This window comes from Calidris pugnax, unplaced genomic scaffold (genome assembly GCF_001431845.1).
Source record: "Calidris pugnax isolate Ruff unplaced genomic scaffold, ASM143184v1 scaffold103, whole genome shotgun sequence".
Classification (NCBI taxonomy): Eukaryota; Metazoa; Chordata; class Aves; order Charadriiformes; family Scolopacidae; genus Calidris; species Calidris pugnax.
In genome coordinates this window covers 12,781,998-12,804,660 of record NW_015090990.1, presented here as the reverse complement: position 1 = coordinate 12,804,660, position 22,663 = coordinate 12,781,998, and the positions used below count along the sequence as shown (strand labels likewise).

Sequence of the window (22,663 nt, the reverse complement as noted above, 5' to 3'; positions counted from 1 at the left end):
TACTTGGGAAACATTGGAATTACAGCCTATTCTTTCCACTCTGTCCCATTCAATGTCTCTGAAGCATAAAAAAGTTACAGTTAACTCTTCTTGTGCAGTTCTCGCTGATGCTCACTGTGACTATATTTTCTGTGTAATGGAAATCCATTTGTATGCATATTAGCAGCTGGTTTTGCTACCAATGAGATAAACTATACAGCATAACTGAATAAACAAAACCTAGTATGACATGATTAGCTGTAGAAGTCCAGAAATAGGTCTGATTTTTTTAATCCTAAGAAAAAAGTTCATTCTTTTTTTCCCATTTTCACATGTACCTGCATATTCACATACGAATCATCAGTTTGACTTCTACTTTACGTTATGTGTAAGGTAGCTGCAGTAGCTCTTTTGTGGATTTTAAAGCCACTGTACTAAATCCTGCTTTGACTGCACTTGAAGGCACATGCCTTGAAGAGACTTTTCAGCTGAAGCTAAACTTACTTACCTGTTATATACTTTTGTCTTGCTTTTTTAAAATGGGTCAACAAATAACAATCAGACAGCTTTCCTGTGAGCCTGAAAGATACCATTCATTGTTCAAAAGCATAGCTAAGAAGCTGCTCCAAAATGGCTACATAAAAATTCTTTCAAGAACCAACTTAGAAGTAATGTATTTTCATCTGTCACATTTTTTTCAAGAATTCCCTGGAAAAAGGTCAGTAAGAATCCGTCCTAGGTTGCAGCTTCATGAGTTGAAGAAATGCCTTACATCTTGGACACTCTTTAGTGAAAATTGTTATTTTGAGTTAGTGATTGCATGTTAAGTCCTAAGGAATGTGATGCAAATTAACTGTATGTATTATTAAAATTGCCTGACTGTGTTAACAATTTAGAGGTTTTTTCCTTCTGCAGCCAAAGTAGTTTGGGAGCAGTAAGCAATGCTGAAGCACAAAGACGACCCAATTTTAAAAGTTCAAGTGATGGAGGGCCTCACACAGAAAATTCTCTAGCAACTGTAGACCTAGTGAGCTTTAAGGACAACTTGATGAAGATCATTCAAGCAAACAAAGAAAGATGGAAAGAACTAGCAGAAGAAGGTATGATGTACTAAGGTGGAATGTTTTCATAGGTTACTCCCTAAGATCTTCCCTACTTTAATTGTTCAATTTCCTTTAATCTATAAAAATACGTAGTTGTCTTGTATTCATATATTTTATGTTTTAATGTTTGTTTAGATCATTCTGTTTTGCTTTCCCAGGAGGGTATAAAGAGATGTAGATGGTCAGGAGATGAGAGGAAATCTTACAGCCTGTATACCATAAGGCTCTGTGCTGTTCAGCTTTAGAGGTCTGATTTAGAAATGTGCATTCTTGCACATTTAATCATAACTAATACTGACATCTGCTTTAAATGCCAAAATCAACATTTCAAAGTAGTACGGGCTGCCACATTTCTTAAGAAATGTAAAAGTTGTTCTTTGCTAATAGAAATGCTATTTGTTCCCCACTGTATGGAACAAAACTCAGTATTGCAGGCTTCTTGGGACTATGCTGTAGGCAATTATTTAAATGACTCGGTGAATCTAAAGATCTGGACAATCACAGCATGTATTAGACCCAAATAAGGCAAACAGTGACTCTTAATTTGCCAGTTAATAGTTAATAAGGCCAAGCCTGCGTCAAGCATCTTAATTCATAAGCCATACCTGAAAATTGTCTGGGGTTACAGTTACCTGACTGAAATGATTTGTGATAAATGTTGAACACAATTTATAACCTTGATCCAGGTTAAGTGGATGGCATTTGGGAATATTTTGTCCACAGTCTGTGTTGTTTCCGAGTAAGCACCTGGCATATTTGAGTATAGCGTTTCACTGCTGGGGCTGGTCTCACCATACATGGCCTGATACTGACTGCAGGGAATGGTATCCTGGAACCCAGTGCCAGCTTTGTCTTTCATCCCATCATCCAGTGCAGCATCTTTTTTCTCAAAGAGGTGCCAGACAAGACAGACAAGACAGGTAAACACTGCTGAGCAGTAATAAAATCTCATTTAGTGCAAAATTGCAAATAAATATTTTTGTTCGGATAATACTGAATTAGAACAAGCTTCCATAATCTACTATGACAATGACTTGAGAATTAGGTGGAAGGGGCAATTGAGGATTTAAGTAATACTACCTCTTCTTCAGGACCAGCTTCATATGATCAGTTACCTGTTTTGGTATTCTCCAATTAATGCTGACTGGTCAAAAGGACAAAGCTACGATTTGCAATGATCAGTAGTAATAGCAGACCACCAGGGTGCCCAAGACCACTTAGCTATAGCCTGCAGAAATCAAGCAGTCCTACATGCAAGGTCCTTCAGTATGGAAGATTGGAGATCTTGCTATCTGGAAGTCTGCTATTTCCAGTTACATCTAACTACCCAGTTTGGTTTTGGTACATCAGATTTTTGGTGTATTTTTTTGAAGTGTAGAGTGTTATCAAAAAGATAATTTCCCCTTCATTTCTGGTGCTTTGTAGCGCTCTATAAATTACTGGTAGATTTAGCCCAATTTTACTAGGCTGTTGACAGCCATTGAAAACACAAAGCTTCTCACAGCAAGAGATTTAAGAGTTGTTTCTCTATACAGGCAATATTAATGTCAGGCCCTGCAAGATCTGGGAAACTCTGGGCATGGTTTCTAGTGTGAAAAACAGAACTGTTAATGCTCAAGACTCTATGGACTTTGTTGAGATTGCAGGTGTCCATATTCTAGGTTGCCCTTCTTTTCTTCCATCAACTTAACTAATGAAATATGTCTACGTATTTCCTGAACAGAGTTATGGAATTACGGTAGAAAATACATCAGGAAAACTGATGGGTAGGTGGAAATAGCTGGTGTCGAGACCAGAGCATGATGAACAATTCTCCGTGTGATTGTGGCTGAATCTGTTTTGCAAAACCTCTGTGAGAGCAAGTAATTGATTTATAGAAAACTGCCCGTAAAGAGACTACTTGCAACATCTGCAGTTAACTGGAATGTGGCCTGGAGACCTTCAGGGTGCCTGGTGAGAATGTAGAAGAACCTTGTGAATAGTGTAAATACTTTTGAGCACAGATTTATATTTTGTTAGTACATAGTAAGTTTTTTAATAAAAGCTGTGGGAGGATTATATAGGTTTTGTGAAAGTTCAGATATTTTCCATTTTTTACAAGCTATGTGTGGGCACTTAATGCCATATGTGGGCATTAAGGGCTGCTGGAAAAGAGGTTTTCACTAAGTGAGCATAGCCCTCTATAGAGCACTGTCTGAGGTAGCACATAAGTTCCTTGTGACATAATGGGAGAAGGAATCTTCCCCAACTGGTCCAGATCAGCAGTATATCTGGTCTGAAGCTGCACTCTGCAAAGGCTGAAAATCCTTAATTAGACTGTGCAAAATTAACATCTAGTGAAGAATGGAAAATATCAAAATACATCCCCTTTCCACTTGAAATTCCTTTCAGATTGCACTCAAATTTGACTAAGCTTGTAAATGCATAACCTGAGAACTTGAAACTCAGACGATTTGTTTCATATTGTCTGGATCTCATGTTACCTTCTCTGACTCTATTGCTTGATGAAGTCTTTAGGTTGCTCTGAGCATATGTATGAAGTTGTGTTGTATTCATACGGGAAGAAATACCAGGGGTAAATCACTGCCAGGTGAAAGGAGTTTTGTTATTGCTGTCGTTATTCCTAGCTAGATTATTGATGACAAACTGCAAAGAGCTGGGCGCACTGAGAAGGTGACATGAATGAGGGCAGCGTGCCATGGTAGTAAGCAGGCTGGCTGTTAGCGTCGATCTCCAAACACACTTCCTGAACTGGCTATGACAAACAGTACTTTGCTGTTAAAAGAACCATCTGGATTCTTGTCAGTGGGTTCAGCGAACACTAGACATTGTTCCTGGATTACTTCACAGGCTTAGGAGAAGATGTCTCTACAAAATATAGTGATATAGATACAGTTTCTCGCCTTTTCAGGATAAGGTAGCACTGGTTGGGAGGTGGTTGAGCCAGAGGTGGGCTAGGGCTGAGGAAGATGGTCTGACTGCTCTGTCTAGAAAGGCCAGAGCTGGAGACCAAGACACACTGACAGTGCTGTGGATGGGGCAGCGTTCCTGGAGACATAGTAGGCCCAGCTGTTGGTGCTACCCCTCCCTGCAAAGGTAGTTGCTGCTGAGACTTGATTCAGAGCAAGCAGCTTGTGCAAGGAACAGTGTGCTTTGTTTTGGAAAGGCCTGTGATGGTAGGGAAAGTGTTTATCTACCTAGGCAGCTGTTTGAGAGCTTCCTTAACAGAAGGCTCTCTAAGTAAGATGGCTCCATTTTGCTAAAAAGGCCATGTCTTGTATAATTGATGCAGAGGAGCTCAGTGCTCCATAGCCTAAGGGTCCTCAACCTTTCACCACTGGAGAATTAGAGGAATGTTTCTCAGGCCTTTCAGGGAATGCTGTTAACAGGGAATTACCATAATGATCAAACATCTGGGATTCTAATTTGAAAGCCTTGATGTTTAATTAATATTCCAAACCCCTAATCACCAGATAATCTGTCTTTCTTTGACTCAACACAGTGATAAAGAGACCATTCCATCCTGTGCTTTTTTCAACACATAGCGGTGATGGCTGCTGCTATTTGCAGTTGTGGTAGTTGTAGCAAATAGACAGTAAAGATGCTTAGATGAATCTGAGAGGTTGTTTCATTAGAGAAAATGTTTGCTAAATGGATTTTAAGATCTAGAAGTTATTGACCTACTGAGAAAGCTGTAAGAAACACACAACTTTTGGGAAAGATTTAAATATCATGTAGGATCCTCCATGATGCAATTCTTCTTAGAACATAGAGAAATTGTAACAGAATGATTTAATATTTTAAAAATGCAACGTTTATTCCTTATGCCTACAACGTTTATTCCTTCATGTTTATTTTGTTCTATATAAATGTTCTGAAGATTTACTAATCAAGTTGGTCAGTGGGTGGCAAACTCAGGTACTCTGAAAAGAGTAGAAGAGTATGCACTAGTAATCATACTTACCATCTCGTCAGTAAACATCATTATAAATAAAGTTACAGGGATAAATCAGTATAATTATCTTCACAGTTGAGCAAAAGGGCAGCTTAGGACACTTACCTCAGGCTGTATAATAAGATGAGGGAATGCAGCGCAGAGGCCAAGGGTCCTGCTGCCAGTCCAATGGGCCCACCAGGGAAGCACGTTAAGGTTATTCATCTCCAGGATAATACAATTTATGCTTATGTAACTCTTCTGAAGAATTAACTATTACAGGGCCTGACCAAAGGTTCTGTTATTTGTATGGAAAGTCATCAGTGACAAACCTTCTCAACACCTTTTGGCAGTGCACTGTGCTGCATGACTCCAAGTTGTATGTCTGGGATCACTGACCGCATTGGGGCAAGGTGAAAAATATATGAGGCTGAATGATGCTTTTGTACTGTCCTGTGCTTGATTTTATATTGTAAAAATAAGGAAAAATGACAACTATTGCATCTTTGGAGTAGAGATCAGATTTTTTTTTTTTTCCATGGGCAGCAACTTTGAATAACAAATGTCTCTTCTGAAATACCTCTGCATCTTACCTGCAGGCCCCCCTCAGGCACTTTCAGTCCTGCATACTTCCAGTCACAATAACCACAGGGTTCAGTTCCATTTTGTCTGAAAGATTTTCTCTGCAGACTCACTAATAAGAAGAGAGTAACAGCTGCTGGAATGCGAAAATCTGAGAGTGATGATCTGATAGCATGTTAATGTGATTTAGCAGCCGCTAGGAAGGGCGGGCAGTGGGAGGATGTGTGTGACAGTCACAGAAACCGACTGACAGTTTGGCACATGAAATCTACCCTAATGGACTGTTTTAATCTGTTGGAGAAAAATAAATTCAGGGGGCTAAAGGACTCTCATCTGGGACCAGTAACAGTGATTTTAATTGCAGGGCTAAATGTTTAGGTCATAAGGAGTTTTGGAGCTAATCCAAAAAAAGTGTTAAGAACAGTGGGAAAAGGAGAATTTTTCACCGTGGTCTGAGGAAGTGCAATGAACGAGTTGAGCTAAGCGTAGCAAGAAACGTTTTGTATCAGCAGTACCTGGTAAATAACAGACTGAGGAATGATAACTGAACCTGGTAATGGAAAGCGTGATGTGCCCTCTTGGAGTATACACCAGAAAGCTGGCCTGCCCTCTGCACGTGACAAATGACATGACTTAAAACACCTTTTCCTTCTAGTAGGCTCAGAGCAGCATGTCCCTCCCTTCCCCTGTCCCGAAAGTCCCAGCTTACAGCTAATCAGCAAAAGAGAAGTAAAAGGAGGAGATAGCTACCCTAGGAAGTCATAAACTCACAAATTATTTTTAACCAAATCTTTCAGTAAAAGGTTTTTGGTAGCTAATTAAGCTTTTGCTACTTTCTCTGTATGACATAATGCTGTAACATCAAGTGCTACTGGATTACGTGATTTGCAGTGGTTTTATATACTCCTATTTCTGTGATGAAATTTGTGTGAGGAGTTGAAAGTGGAAGGAATCAGTATCTGAGTAACTCTGGGTTACTGCAATGTATTCTTGGGTTTGAAAATGACCAGTTGTTTGGGAAAAATCACAGTTGTTTGGGAGCTCCTGGACATGTCTTTAAATGTACTTGGGAGTCCCAGAGACACTAGGATCAGTCCTCCCCCTTGCTGCAAAGTTTTAATGCTTATTGCTCTTCTCTTCCTCTTCTCTTTAAAATGGCTGATGTGAGAACATGTCTTTTAGGAAGATGCAGTTCCTTCCCATGCTGTCCTGGTTTTAGTCTTTTGTCTGCTTTGAGAAATTTTGTTTTCCAGTAAAAAAGAAGGAATACAGGCCTAGTAATATACAGAGAGAGACCATAACATCCAGCAGCAATCTTCGTTACAGATTCCTCAAATAATGTAATTCTTAGCAAAGATGATCAGCTTTTCTCTCTAATTTAGTAGCTTGCTAATTCTTAATACTTCCTTGTCGTTATTCTTTCTGTAAGTTATTGTAGCTTATTTTCAACATAGCCAATGAAAATAGCAATGTCATTCAGCAGACATTTGCTCACTGGGGTTCAGCACTGTGGCAGTTGCTGCCATTAGCTGATTCAAGATGTTCTGCTTATAGGTGGTTTTTGTGTTTTTTCCTCTCCACACTTGTTGAGTCAGCACATGTTCAAGTGGTGCAGCTGCTGGAGACAGAAAGGTATTTTATAAGTCCTGCACTGTGCAGACTATAGCAGTCAAATGTTCTGTTTCTTATTAACAGAAAGGCCAGGAGAAGAAAGACGATGGACAGAAGAGAAAATACCAAAATATAGAAAAGCTTCCTCACTGCTTAGTAGACCATATCCTGAAAGTGCTGCTGCACACACAGACAGTAACGTAGCTGAGCTGGTGGAAATCAGTGTTGTAGTTAATATTGCAGACTCACCAGAGCTTCTGCAGCAGCAGAGCAGCACGGAGACCACAGAGTCCTATGGTATGGTGCTGTAGATTGAGCCATGTGATAGTTTTAGTGTTTCAGGGACAGTTTGGTCTTTCATTGGGCTGACAGGAATTCAGTGCTCCGAATTATTCCAGCAAATAATAATAATAATAATGATAATAATAATAACAACAATGACGTAAAGAACTTGCTTCAATTTTCAGAGACTTAATGAAAGAGGTCACTTAATGAAGGAAGAGTAGTATCTGGTGAAAGGGAGAGAGAAGTCACCTTCACTAGTTAACACATTTTCTGTAGATGCAAAATTACTAAGTGCCAGAATTTTTCAACTGTTCTGAAATTTAGCTATTTTCTTAGGACTCCTGCCATTTTTCTAAACAAAACAATGCAGTACAATTATTTTGCCAACAGCCCAGTCTAAACAAAAGAGAAGAAAGACACCACTTCTGCCATGTTTACATATCAAATGCCATTGTTGCTTCTCATGAAGGACAGTGATTTAAGGCAGGAGTTCAGAAACAGCACTGAAGTACAGAAAGAAGGATAAGATTGAGTCACCCCTAACAAACCAGTTGGGAGAAGTCATTTGTTTTACAGATGAACTCACACAAATTTAGCTGAATAACACTTGGGTTCTTGTACAGAAAAGAATACCAAATAGTTGAAAATATGTAAACAGGCCTGGCTCCAGGCACTTTTACCAAGTTAAAACAGAGAGAGCAAAACCAGCAGCAACAATAACACGTACCCTGAGTTAACTGCACAACACACTTCTGTCTGCCTGTATCTGAATGGATATGACAATCCTTAAGCTGTTCAGTGACTGACTTCCTCTCAAAAAAGAAGGGATTTTTCTAAAGGTCCAAGAAGGTTGTTTAATCCTGTTAATCTTATTCATATATTTACTCCTATTAAATATTGTCAATCTTGCAAATGCCAAGTTACATTTTTCATTTAACATACCCCATTTCCATCCCCTGTGGACCATGGCAACGGGAGAGAGGAAGCAGCAGCCCAGTGCAGGATGAGGGGCAGCAGCCTTGTCTGCTGCTCTCAGAGGGTCCTGGCATTTCATGGCTGGATGGAGGCAGAGGTTCTGCTGTAGTATTCATTACAATCCTTACTGTCCAGCACTGGGGATCAAACATCATGCTTCTCTTATAGTATGGTATTAATTTAGGAGTGCCTTGCTTGAATGTTAGTTATTCAGTCACTGTCCCAGTCTCAGCCTTTTCTACAGACTGCTAAATACTTGTGTTTCATCAGACTGATAGGAGAGCAGAAATGATAGAAAATGCCAATTATGATATATGATGTCTATATATATACAATTATTAGTTTTTATGGAAAGCAGAAATCTATTTTTCCAGCACGTATTGCATATTTCCCAAATGCATGACGTACCTTAAGAATCCAGGATTTTTCCTCTTTTTGTCAGTGGATTTCATAGGGAGTGGAACAAAGCAAGTCAGAACGTAGACTCAGATGTTCAGCAGATGAGAGACTTAATACCAAGAAAAAGGATTGGGGGTCTTAATGAAAATTGTGATACCATCATAGAGGATTTTGTGCTTGAGGCTTCTCTGTCTCAGGCACAACTACCAGCCTCTCCTCCTGGTTGTCCTGAGCAAAATACTCCCAAGTGGACAAGTTACATTTCTTCAAGTTTATTTAACTGAGACTGACTTTGAAATTTCAATCACTGTGGAAGGGTAATCACAGATACAACTATGGGCATAAGAAGACTAATGTTTAGCAATAGTTTTATCTCCACAGATTTTAAAATTCCACGGTATTTTTCATACTTAGAGAGGATCCTATTTTTCTCACATTTCTTTTTGACTGACTTCTGGAATAAGTAGTATCACACTAGTTTAAATGTAATAGGAATGACATTTAACTAGTATGTTATAAGGTGTAACTTGGTGCAGAGATACTCCATTTCAAAGCTACATCTGTCAGATGTGCATAGACCTGAGTTAGAGTTTGCCTGTGTTTTAGATATCCTTAAAGAGACATATTGAGATCATCTGAAGGTCAGAAATAAGAGACCAGCATAACAGAAGTTAAGAACAGGCCATCAGCATTGTTCTGATTAAGCTGTTAATCTTCATTTGCCAGTTTAAGTTTGATAGGGAGTGAAGGAAAGCAATTTTAAATTTAGATATTCAGCTTTACAAACTGAAAAATAATAGTGGGGTTTGCCTATATGAATATTCTGAGACTTCTAATATAAGATTAAAGTGGTCATGCAGCCAGTTATGCCAAGAAAAATAGGAATTTTCATTAGTGTTGTCCTAAAACACCATTCTGAAAAAAAAATACTGTCTGTTCTTACCAGCTTTCAAGTTAAAAATCCACCATTTGTGGTGTGATCTAAGTCGATATTATAGTTATATGTGCGATTATAGTTCAGCTTTGCTTTCCTCAACTTACAGATGTATTTGAACAGTATCTGAAATATTTAATCTTGGAATTTCCTTGGCTTTTTTATAAAGTTAAGGAAAAGTGCATGTAGCTCTGCCATATGGAGGCAAATATGGTACATAAATCAGTTTCTTGGGACAAAAGCCTTAGGTAGGTAGATTACACCATGAGTGACATATGTTTTAATTAACATATCTATCTGCATTGAACATCAGATTTGCTTCAAGTTGCATATATATATTTCTTAATGTCTTCCACTTCTTTGTAAGAGCTGCATTGAAGTCTGTAGAAAAAAAATACCTGTCCACGTTTCAGAAGATTTGGAATCCAAACCAAGCAGGTCTCTAAAGTTTCTAAAAAAAAAAAGGCTTAACAATTTAGAAATTGCTCAAATTTGAATGTTCTTGTTATTTTAAAAAAGTATGACAGGAAGTGTAAGAACTGACAAAAGAAGGAAATTATTTAACTATTCCATACTTCTGCATATCAGTTCAGGTTCCAAGGTGTTCCTTTCCTTTTCCATATCACAGGCCAAATTCTGCTTCAGGGGGAACTTCCTCTGAATTCAGAAAAGTGAGGTGACAAAGATGCCAAATGCTGACTGTGGGCTATCTTTCAGTTGTCACATGCAATCACTTTTGGCCTGGATTTGGACTGATCACTCACAACCACAGTTTCTGGGGGCTGTCAGTTAACTCAATAAATATCTCAGTGCTTGGTTTCCTTCCTTAGTACACTGTGCAAAACCAAGTTAGAAATTTTGTGCAATATCACACAGCTATTTTGTGGAGGTGTTGTTCAAACTGCAATGCTTTAACTTTTTAAATTTATAGTGTTTTGTCTCTTCTATAGTAGTATGCAGATTCTAAACAGAGATTCTAATAACAGGAGAAATAGGCCCTTCATGAAGATGATACAGTTATTTTTTGTCAGACTTTTCACCCTCCATCACAAGTCTTCCATTCTCTGTTTTCTTCATCCTCTGTCTGTTCTGTCTGCTTTTGCTCTGGGCCATTTCATTTTTACTGTTCTCCAAGTCTCTGCAGTAGAGCAAGGAACTGAGCATTCCCCAAACATTATTTTCTCCTGTAGCTGCTGTCCCCTGAAGCTCAATTTCCCCTGTGTATCTTCCTTCTCATCCTGTATGTGCCAGTAGCCATAATGGCAGCAGTTCTGGATTGCATGCGTGTAACCCTCTATAACTTGTTCCAGCTAAAGCTCTGTATTAGCTGAGATTTTGAACTTTTCCAGGCTGATAGGCCAACTTCCTTCAGGGCTTCCCTTCAGTTCTAATGCCTCCCCCATCCCCAGCAAAATACTCCCCTCCATGCCCTTTCTCTGTTGCAGAACCGATGAGCTCTGCTCCTCCTAGTCCTGTGGTGGTAAACACCACCGCTGAGGAACGTGCCTGCTCACAGATGGCTGATGATGCTCCTTGCTCCGTATGATGGCAAAAAAAAAAAAAAAAGAAGAGGTACAAATTAGAGATCAAACCAGAAGGTGGGCCACAATGGTTCAGTTGCAATAGAGTAATCGGGAGTAGAATCTGACCCATATTAAACACACCAGTGCACATGTCCTCATGCAGAAAGTCGATGTTCCCAAGTGCAGCTCTATCAGTCACTACTCTGAAATCAAACAATTGTGACATATCCTTCTTATCTAATTCACCTATTTTGTTCCCTCTTTGTAGAAGAACTTGTGAAAAATGTTGGTGAACAGGAAAAAGACCAAAGCAGAAATTCCACAGATGCACAGTTGCAGGAAGAGACAACAAGGATACAAAATGAGAGTAGTCAGGGAAGCGAAGGTACAGCCTGTCCTCCCAGATCCATCGTCCTACAAGTAGTCTCTTTCGACATCCCTCTGAGTGATGAATCCAACTCAGAAAAATGCACTAACTCTGATCCGAACCAGAAAGATCTCACCGATGCCCAGCAAGAAACACAGAATACAGACCCACTGAATGGTAATGCTTCATCACAGAGCACCAGTCAATCTAATGAAGCTGTCCAGGGTGAAGCTGCAGCAGTGGTATCTTCCTGTCAAACATCAACAGTAATGAAAAATATCAAAATAAGGTGTTGTACAAACCATCAGCATAAGACAGTTTCTTCAGGCATGCGTAGAAACAGTAGTGTCCTAAAACCATCAAATAAAAGCTGTTTGATGTAAAAAAATAGAATCTTCTTGATAGCAGCTATTTGGTACCTAGTAGAAAATTTTTTACATAAAATACTGAGACCTTAAGTCAAACAGGAAGAATTATTTTAAAGTAATTTAACAATGCATGTTTGCAGTTAAATAGCAGTTTGTTATTGGAGAATGAGGTAAACTTTCAAAACAGAACTATCTAACATTTTCTCTTTGAATAGTTAATTATTCTTATGCTATTAAAACACACCCCCCTTAGTTTAGGTACCTAATATGGTTGTTATTTTGTAAACCACATCCTTTTTACTAAATGTTATGTGAATTTTAGAATTCACTTTAAATAGATGGAATTTGCTAACTGTAGAAGGCATGGGACTGTGTCATTCTCTTGATCAGAAATATCAGTCTCCTGGCTGTAGTTTGCAGGACAAGTGGAACAGCCAGAAAATCCCTATAATTTGAGAATTTTTTTTTAGAATGTATTTTATCACAAGCTGACTATGATTTAATGCCCAGTGATTGTAAGACAGTTTTAAGGGCAAGATGCCCAAGCAAGAGGAATAGATGTTGTCAAAGACACTGTGTGTTTACATTTTATTTTCTGAATTTGCTTATTGTTAGAATAAGCTTTGAGTTATAAGGGTACTAAGAATAATATTTTCCTCATTTCTAATTAAAATGCTAAACTCATTAATACTTTTATGACACTAAGCCTTGCAATATTGTGCCAGAAGTATGGCATTGTCTGAGCAGCAACTTCGAAGTGCTTATAAGACTTATCTTATACATAAATATATGAGTTGGCATATTTCTCTTTTTATGGAGAGATGCTTTTTATGGAGAACTCCCACTTATTCTAGAGTTCTGCTTTCCTGTGTTCCATGCTTTTATTGTTGACAGGTTTTTTCCATCAGAAATAACAGATGGCTAATTTGGGGTCCTAAATCAAAATATTTATACTAAAATTAATTTCACAGCATTTGAAGTTGTCTATTAATTGACATTTTTGTCTTTTGACATGTAGTTTTTACACCAATTTTTGTATTAAAGCCCAACTTGAAATTTAAATGCCTTAGAGATGTTTCCCATCTCCTGGATGAGAAGCACAGTAGGAAAAGCTGCATCTTTTATCTTTCAAACAATGCAGAAGGCAGATATGGTGTAACTGTCCTTGGGGGTCTTTAGAATGCTGACCAACAAAAATACCGTTTGAGAGGTTAGATACAACTCAGCATGCAGTTAGTGCACTCTGTTGCCTTGTCAATCTTTACATTCCACCTTTCCTATGAGAATAGAGATTTCTTATCTTAGAAAAAAAGCTAATCCTTTTCATGTTCTAAAGCAGGGAATTTTCTATAGAATGCCTTGTATTTTAAAACTTCAAACTGCAAAATGTATGAAAAGGCTAAGAAGTGGTTGAGTTTGTAATAGTGTATGTCCAAAGGCAAACATGATCTGGAGGTTGGTTTTGTTGGTTTTTGTAAAGATGGCAAAAAAGATTTAAAAACATGAATTCCACAAATCCAGGGATGTTCCTTCACTAGAGATGGAGATATTCAAAATGACTGCAGATAAATATTGAAATAGAAATAAGAGATTGATTTAATTATTTTTTGGAAATAAAAGGTATTGGTAAGGTCCTGAACTAAAAGCCAGAGCTCATATGAGGACATTGCTCAGCTCTTGGACCACTCAAGAGGTGGTAGTACTTAAACCACAAAGTAATAACAGATCATGGAAAATGGGAGATATACCAGGAGACATAATCATGTTAAGTGATTAATCACACAGGAAGAGAGGAAGCAAATTATTTTTAAGGCAGCTCCAGAGGCTGAGTGGTGCACCAGTACTTCCTTTCTGGGATTCCCCAATTTCCATCTGAGCCTTTATATGTTTTGTAGCACACATCTCAGTTGCTGCTGATTGCCATGGAAGTATATGTATGCCATTTTGGTATACAAGTGTAGGTTTCACTACTGAAACTAAGCATCTGTGCCTGCAAATCTTAAACTGCTCTCTAAAGATCTTTGGAAATGAAATGGAACTGAAAGGATTTTTCTTCAGACCCTTTTTTACTGCAAGATATGCCTTTTCCTGCTGGCAAGAGTGTGTAAAAAGTAGAGGTTACTTCTCATGCCCTTGATCAAACACATGCCCAACCATTGTAAAATTCTGTTCTGAACAAGTCTTCAAATTCATTTGAAAACTGTTCATCTGATACAGTTTGTGAACAAAGGTAGTCAGGAGTTCTTGGTGTTGTCATGGAAAATTGTATTATCAGAGAATTTAAGCATTCCCAATTCTTTCTATCTTGCATTCTAGAATAGGGACTTTTCATCTATTTAGACCTGTGAATCCTTAAATTTTTTCCAGTGGAAATGTGCATCCCTGGTCAGCCAACTTAAGCCTACAGAAAGTAGCTCTGCATTTCTTTTAGTCTCATGAACCTTTCATGGATCCCCTCACAAGTAATTCATAGTCACTCAAGTCAGAAATACACAAGATGAAGATGGATTTCTGAGGTACACTATCACAAATTTTAGTAGAGTGCTACTACGCATGGAATAAGGATATTGGTTACTTGTTATTTTTAAAGGCATCTGATATTTAAAGACATTTTTAGTTGTCATAAGGTATGGACAGTTGTCATAAGGTAAAGCAATATCCAGGTAAATGGAGAGTTTGATGAATGATTCGCCTGGTTTCTGTAGCATATTAATGTCAGAGTCCAATATTCTCTGACCATGTTCTTTTAGATATTCTATGTGTGAAGGATGTTATGTTTAATATCAAATTTACCTATTTGAATAGAGTTGATGTTACATGGGGACAGTCACACTCTTTTAATGAACTCGGGGAGAAACATCTACACCACTGGTTGATCCCCTCAACTGTGCTACATTCAGTGGATCTGTTGACCCAGCACAAGTGCTTATCCAAATTTGGGTTGAGGTTGTCAGCTTTCTTTGCAACAACTCTGGTCAATCACCCCTTGCTTTATCTCCTGAGCTCGATGGGCATGTCCCCCTTGCCCATCTCCATTGAGCCTTCTTCCATTGTAGGGGTTTATTGTGCAGTGACGCTATCATTTACATTCTGATGTTATGTCATTGGTTTGATTTGTAATTTAAATTTAATAACATTTCATTCTTGCATTTTCCCTATTTTCCTAATATTTAAATGTCATAGAAAAATGTTTTGAATACTTTACAGTCTTTTGAAATTATTTTCAGAGAGACTATGTCATCCTATTTTTTAAACTTTCTTTCCTAAGGACAAACCAGCCATGTTATTATGTAGTGAGAAATCTATCTATGCATTATTTACATAATATAATCTTTTAAGTCAGCACTGGCCCTTTCACAGAATGTTATGCTTCTAGTAAGCTGCAGAGAAGACCTAAGACTAATTTCTCAACTATTTCATAGATGATATAAATAAATGACATATATGGTGGGTTTTTTCTGTGCCTGCCAATTAAAAAAGTATACTGCAGGTATCTACATCACTGTAATGCACAGGGGCTGGGGCAGCAGACTTCCTGTAAACACATGGTGAGACTCAGGTCCTGGCTCTTTGAGGCAAATTAATTAATATTGGGTTTCAGTAGCAGCTTTAAGTACCTCTGCAGAGATGTGCCACCATGTTAAAAATAACCAAAAAGAAAAGCACTGCGGGCATTTAGTGTTGGAATAGACTGCAATATTCAGTACCAAAGGGAAAACTCAGGCTGAAGTGTTTCATGTTTCTCTTTCACAGTGGTGAAATGATTTAATATCATTCTAAATGGAGGGAACCCATTAAACCGTCATTGTTGTTGTCTAAATGTGGATACTTAGTATGAGTCGGTTTGCATTATTATCACTCCTCATGCTGGATTTTTCCACCTCTGTACTTTCTGTGCTGAGGATGGGGGGTAGGAGGCTAAAGCGATGTCCAGAGTGCCTGCTGAATCCTGGGGTGGAGAAGTGAGCACCTGCAGTGCTGGGGCTGGGAGAACGAGACAGAAAGTAAAAAGAAAAGCAACATAATTGTTCAGATTTACATTTTGTATATTAGCTGTCATTGTTCTGCCCTTCATAAAAACCAGAAAACTCAGTTCAGTTTTCTGTAAGTGATTGAATTATAACAGAGATGTGGAACACAGGAAAATAATCTATTTGCATTCTTGGGAACTGTCGCTGAATGTTTGGATGTACTATGGTGAGGGGGTTCCCCATTAAAAACAAACAAACAAAAAAAAACAAACCAAAAAACCAACCCAAAACCAAGAAAGGACTGTTTTTCTTTCCTTGTATCACATCTCTTTCTAGGTGTAGTTCTTGTAGACTATTGCATTTTATTAACAGGACTAGCTCTGCCCTGGGTCCTGGTCAATGCGAAGGGCCAACCTGAGGGTCCCTATTACAAGAGCTCATGTTGTGACTGAATGTCATTTTTCTCCACAATACCTTTGTCCTTTCCATCATCTCACTTTCATTTAATTGCATGTTACAAGATTAAGTGGAACTATTATAAGGTGATTTTTTTAAGTGGTGATTTTCCTTTTCTCCTGAGTGATTTATTAATTAGAACATTAATTTTAAAAACCGCTTACGTTTAATTAAACAACTCCATGTTTCAATGATTTATAAACCTTAATTGGCACACTTTTAACTTTTCACTCATGGTGATCGCAACATTAATCCTTAATATCAAAATGTAAAGGAGATAATAAATCTGTGATAAAACAGATTATCAGTAACTTCGCTCTCTATGACAGTAGAGGACTACCCAGTAACGTCGAGTTATACAAAGCAGTCAACGTCATCTGCAGTCAGTGACTAAAAGCCTCTGGAGGATAACCAGGTTTAATAGCAGTGGACAGAGCCACATCAACAACATGGCAGTTTGATTTATGGTAATGCAAGTGGCACCAAGGAATCGTCCGTGCCATGCAAATGCTAGTGCCCGTTGGGTGCCGCGGTGGCCCTGTGGTGCTCAGCTGAGTGCAGGACCCTTTGTGTCCATGGAAGGTGGGCACAGATCCCTGCGGTGCCTGGCTCGTTACCCTTCCTTGTACACACTCTGTGTGGCTGAGCAGCAACAGTGGATCAGGATCCCGGTATTTAGAGAAGGCATCTGTGTTCCTGCTTGGGATGAGGAGGGAGGGAAGGTCATATTAAAAGAACAAATGGTGTGTTTATAAAATGATAGTGATTAGAAGATAACAGCCATCAGCAACCACTCAGGGGGCAGAGTTTATGAGGTACAAACCATGATGCATTGACAGGAAGAAAGCTATGTATGGTTTAGAAGTCAAACTTTGAATTTTATGAAAATTACGCGTACGAATTTTTCGCTTTACAGGGCCTTCACAAACCACTCCTATCCTACTCCTAAAACCCTGCTAGCCACACTAAGTCAAGTATAAAATTTAAATATTTAGATCAATAGATTTTACTTTCATACCCCTCCCCATCCCCTTTTTTGTTTTTATGGATTATAATACAAGTTTTGCTAAATCCCTCCATAAACAACTGCAGGCTGAAAGAGTTGGAGAAATTATTGTTTTAATTAATGTTAGTCCAATTTTGAGACTTCAAAAACCTTTGGAGAACTGTTGTCTGTATTCCACCCACACTAAATTTATATAAAATAAGGGGGATGGGGAGGAGTGCTGCTTGGGGGAATATGGCCCATCTGCTGGTGGCTGCATTACAGTGTGGGCAGCGCCCACTCTGCCACCGTTCAAAGCAATGAGACAAGGGTAAAATCAGTAGCAATTCTCACTTGTTTACAGTGATGCCATGGTGAATTCATAGCTATTCATTTTCTTTCCTCATTCTTAGGAGTTCCCTCTCCTTTTTCTCTTTTCTAAACTGTGATCCTCTTCTTCAATATGCCATCTTTCAGTTTTCCTTTCAGATCACACATCATCCATGTGCTTGTACCTTTGTTTTCTGTGTTTCAAAAATATTCCCTTGACTCTGTTTTTATTTTTATAACTTTTATGCTTCTCCCAGCCCACTTTCTCTGCTTTTGAGACTTCTGTGCTTTTTCTTTTTCATGTTTTCAGTTCAACATTATTAATCAATGGTGGGATCATTCAATCAACTGATCAAAACTGAGAAGTTACTGTATACATAGTAAATAACACTGTAAACTGGCTACATTCTCCCCTATCTCAGTTTTTAATTTCCTCAGCTGTACTCATTCAAAATTGCTGAAGGGTTTAAGCAACTGCTTAATATTATGATTGTTGGCTTGAAATTTGTGTTGTATCACTTCTTAGTTGGAAAGCTGCTTGTGTCACTCGGTGTCATTTCTCCTATCTGATTGAATTAATTGAATTCTTAGAACTTGACAGTGGTGTCTTTCATTATCTGAGAGAAACTTACTCCCAATTTGAGAGCCTACATTAAAGAGGATTTAAACAGCTCTTCTCTGTAGAGGGTGAATTTTGACTTTCAGTAAGTTGGAAGATAAAATAAACCAAAACCAAACCCACTTGATTAACACTTACTCATGTAAATGTCCTAATATTTTTGTTTCATGCTGTGATCTATTGCTTTCATTCTATCTTTTTGCCTCTTGGATAAACCGTAGTGATTATTTAATTCAACCCTATGCTTACTCTGATGAGAATGCAATTAAAGAAAGCAGTGACTGAAATCTCATTTTAATCGTTAAAAAGTCTGGGGAAAAAAGTTCCTGTCTGTCTAGGGCTGCTCTTAACTTGGGTAACTTCCTCATTCAGGTTCCCAGTCACTTTTGTTTGTCTTTCAGGTGAGCCTAAACTTTGCAAGAAGTCAGAAGATATAGTAAAAGCCACTGAGCAGAAAGAAGCACTCATACAGAACTAGATCTGCTATTTCTTAAAAGCTTCTGACGTTTCAGGCAGGACAGGTAATATTGTCATTTCTTTCTTATAATGGGAAGAATTTTATACCATAAAACTTGCTTATGACTATTATTATCCTCTTTGTTCTATTCCAGTTGTAGTTTTATTACTAAATTTTGAAATGGGGATACAGCCCACTTCCTATGTCCTCTTAAAACCCATAAAGAAGGGAAAAATGATACTTTTACATCTCTGAATCCTTAATATCAGACTAAATGGTCATGCAGGAAAACATCCTCAATTCAAGTATATTAAATATGGGAAGTAATAGTGTTAAAAATCTATTGCTATGAATTTTCATTTGACCTCTGTTGCAGGAGAAAAGACCTCTAGCTGTTCCTACCCTATGCTGTCAGAGGCTGGTATCTGTCAACTTGTTCTTGGATCATCCTGTTTCTGTGGAGAGTGATTGGACAAAATGATCAAAAGTGTAAAACGTAAAACCCTGAGCTGGTAACTCAAGGCACTTAACAGCTCGCAAGATTTCAGTTGTGTTTGTTGTTGGTATTTCCTCTTCTATTCTGCTTTCTTAAACTAGCCAAAATACTTTTTTCAGCCAAAGTTGGACCTTGCTTTATTGCATCACTGACACCGGACATCTCCAGTTAACCATGAGACATGTGAAAACACGACATTTATCATCTGCCGGGGATTGCTGTTACGTGTCACTGCTACTGGCGTCCAATGGAAACGGAAAGTCAAAATGAAACGCTGTTATAGATACTTGTTCATTCAACCATGCTGCATGCAACATTAAAGTCCTACTTGTTAGCTTCCTTAAAATATCTGAAAATAAAAATATATAGACTGTACAGGGAATTTTTAGAGTTACACTGACCAGCCTGCGTGGATGATGATTCTTCCCCACTGTGGTGGCTGCCATATGGAGAGAACTGGTGTTTAACAAGTCAGTATTTGAAATACTCTTTAAAATTAATTATATAGCATCCAGTATTAAAGGTGAAAACATTCTCAGCCCTATAGTATTTTGGAAGACATCAGCAATGGTGTCAGCCCTACCATGAAGCTGGTGCTTAATGTTTTGTAGGGCCGAAGAGACAGCTGCAGGAATACGTGAAAATTGCTTCACTTCAACAAAATAGTGTGTTGCCTCTCAGACAGAACTGGAAGGTGACACTGAGGCCTTATATCACGTTTTTTTCTCAAATGCAAAGGTGACAACATGGATCCAGCAAATCTTTGCTAGCGTTTGTTTCATTAAAAGGAAACACCAGATCATCTTTCTCTGAGAGGCAGTGAAAACGGAGCATGCAGGCAGTTACCTCTGCAAGAAGCCTCAGAATGAGCCCTCCAGCCCAAACTGTGCCCTGAAGGAGACTCCATTTTCATCTCCACTTCCCTTGAGCTGCACATGACCCCTCCTAGCTTGCCCAGGTGTCTGTCCCATGCAGCTGCAGCCAACCTCATTTCCCTCTGCTGGAACCTCCCAGGAAAATTCCACCCTCCCCTTCACGTTGTAGGCACTCGGGTGGCTCGGGTCATTGCACTCCCAGTTCTCCTTTTTGGACCCTGTGGTTATTACCTCACTGACCAAAAAGTCTTTACAATCAGCCATGGTCTGCTCTGAAGAGGACTCGTGGATCTGGTGGCACGCCCCTCTGTGCAGAGGCCAACGGGCGATTGAGACCTATGTTCTATTCATCTGCTGCTTCAGGGATCTAACCGGAGCTCAACAGGCATCAGGCTCAGCCTCAACAAGGGCACACTTTGTCCCGATTGAAGAAGGAATCGTAAACTAGTCACCCTAGACTGAGGGACCCTTACATGTCCATATCTGTTGACTGTCTCTTTTCTGACAGCGGAGCAATCGAAATTGAGCTGGGAACAGTGTGAGCTCCGAGCCCCAAGATAAGGGCATGCCAAAAGGTGGAATTCCTGTCATTGAATATGTAAGCCATATACACACTATGCATAAGTAGTGTGCATAGTTTTAACTTAAGAAATGTTTGTGCATATAGGATGTAAAAAGTGCATTTAAATTGTTTTGTGTGTCTGGTCCAGGGCTTGTATTTAGCATGGACAAATTTCTGTACAGTGCAGTTAACGAATGAAATGTTAACAAATTAAATTGTATCATATATGTTATAGCGCAATCGATATTTTTTGCTAAGAGTTAAGAATTTATATATTCTCTGCTAGTGTTTGAGCAAATCATTAGTAGCCTGGACCACTCCGTGCACCTTTGCATCTTTTTGGGGAATGTTGGGCCTTTTTTTTTTTTCCTTTATAATAAAATGTAAACTGTCTTATGGGATCTTATTGTCATTAAGACAAGAGAAGAAACCTAATGGTCATATCAGACTTTTTTTTTAATTGTAAATTGCCATATGCTGTGGCAGTGGATAATCTTCTTGTTTAAGATCTGAGACCTTGGGACCTTATTTCAGAGATGTTGAGCATCCACAGTTCCCACCAAATTTGAAAAGAACAAGAAATGACTGAAATCTAAGCCAGTTAGAGATCTGGTTGTTACAGAGTGTTCTTCAACGTTGTAATTTATGATTCACTGATACTGAATGTCTGGAGCAATTAGAATTTAATGTTTTTAGTGTATTTTCAATTTCAGGCTTTTACCATAGTTGAATTTGACTTTTTTTTCTGTGTCGCTATCCCATTGTGATTTTAAATACTCTGCAAGAATTTTCTCCTGGAAATACAAGCAGAAATTATGACAGATTCTGCAGAGTACTCAGAGCAGCCTGTTGGGCTCTCAGTGCGCTGTTATTATAGCAGGCATCAGGATGTCCCATTGCAGAAACTAGAAGGAGCTCCTGATCTCACAGGAGGCACTCATTGCCTGCAGAACTCATTCATTAATATAGAAATGTGATTTATGTACAAAAAATCCTATTTGCTCATTTGTATTCAGTTTTAATCACTGTGGTAGATGTTACTGAAATACAAGAAGAGTCCTTAGTTTTTCTTTAATGCCAGCTGATTCTCTTTCTTTCTGTCTTTATTCTTAGCAAGATTTTACCTGGACATGACCCAGAGCTTAGTGTGTTGTTTGGATGAGGAGAAATTTTCTTTGGTGGAGAAGACCGATATAGCCAACAGATGTTAGTTAAGGCTTTGACCTTGGGTGAAATTTGTGTTAGGATGGCAGAAGGGGCTTCTTGAGAGCGCCTCTCCCTGAACAACAATTTATCTCTGAAACCTGTAAGGCTGCGCTGCCAAAACACTGCATGGGGCCATAAGAAACGGTGTTTGTATATGCATCTCTCCCACAGCATTATGGGCATGTACCCCTGCATTGAGCACACTGAGGAGCTGTAGCTATAGATTAGCCCTCAAGAGTTTTATTTTGTATTTTTATCTTGAGATATCTGACAGATCTATTATGTACTATTGTTATGGGTTATGATCTAGCCAGTATTTTTTTATTTAATTTTCAACAAGGCAATCTACAACTGTGTGTTTTTATTCTGCTGTATTTGTCCGTATTTCCTAAGATGATATTCCCAAATAAATTTGATTTGAGGGCAAGGATCGTGAAGCTCCTGAGTGTTAGCTACAAATTTGCTTTCCTGAAGCAAGTTTGATCATTTGCGTATGGTTGTCTTTGAAACGTGATGGAGCATAAATGTTTTTTTCCAGCCTGTCACCTGCTTGTGACTCCACACTTACCCATGTCTGTGCCAGTTTGCCACGCAAACTCACTTGCATCCACACAGCACTTCTGAAAAAAACTTCTTTGAGTCCTGC

General features: G+C 38.6%; 1 protein-coding gene across 6 annotated transcripts in view; it reads left to right on the top strand.

Moving 5' to 3' along the window:
- Positions 1–22,445, top strand: part of PDE1A (phosphodiesterase 1A) — a 160,883-nt gene extending 138,438 nt beyond the window's left edge. For 5 of the 6 annotated variants that reach the window (XM_014954703.1, XM_014954702.1, XM_014954704.1 and 2 more), the window contains 4 exons: positions 895–1,079; positions 11,594–11,869; positions 18,823–18,942; positions 19,255–22,445. In XM_014954703.1, coding sequence (XP_014810189.1) covers positions 895–1,079; positions 11,594–11,869; positions 18,823–18,899 — 538 coding nt within the window. In that variant the 3' untranslated portion in view covers positions 18,900–18,942; positions 19,255–22,445. The remainder of the gene's footprint in view (positions 1–894; positions 1,080–11,593; positions 11,870–18,822; positions 18,943–19,254) is intronic. The other variant, XM_014954707.1, reaches the window with a different exon arrangement.
- The last annotated feature ends 218 nt before the right edge of the window (positions 22,446–22,663 follow it).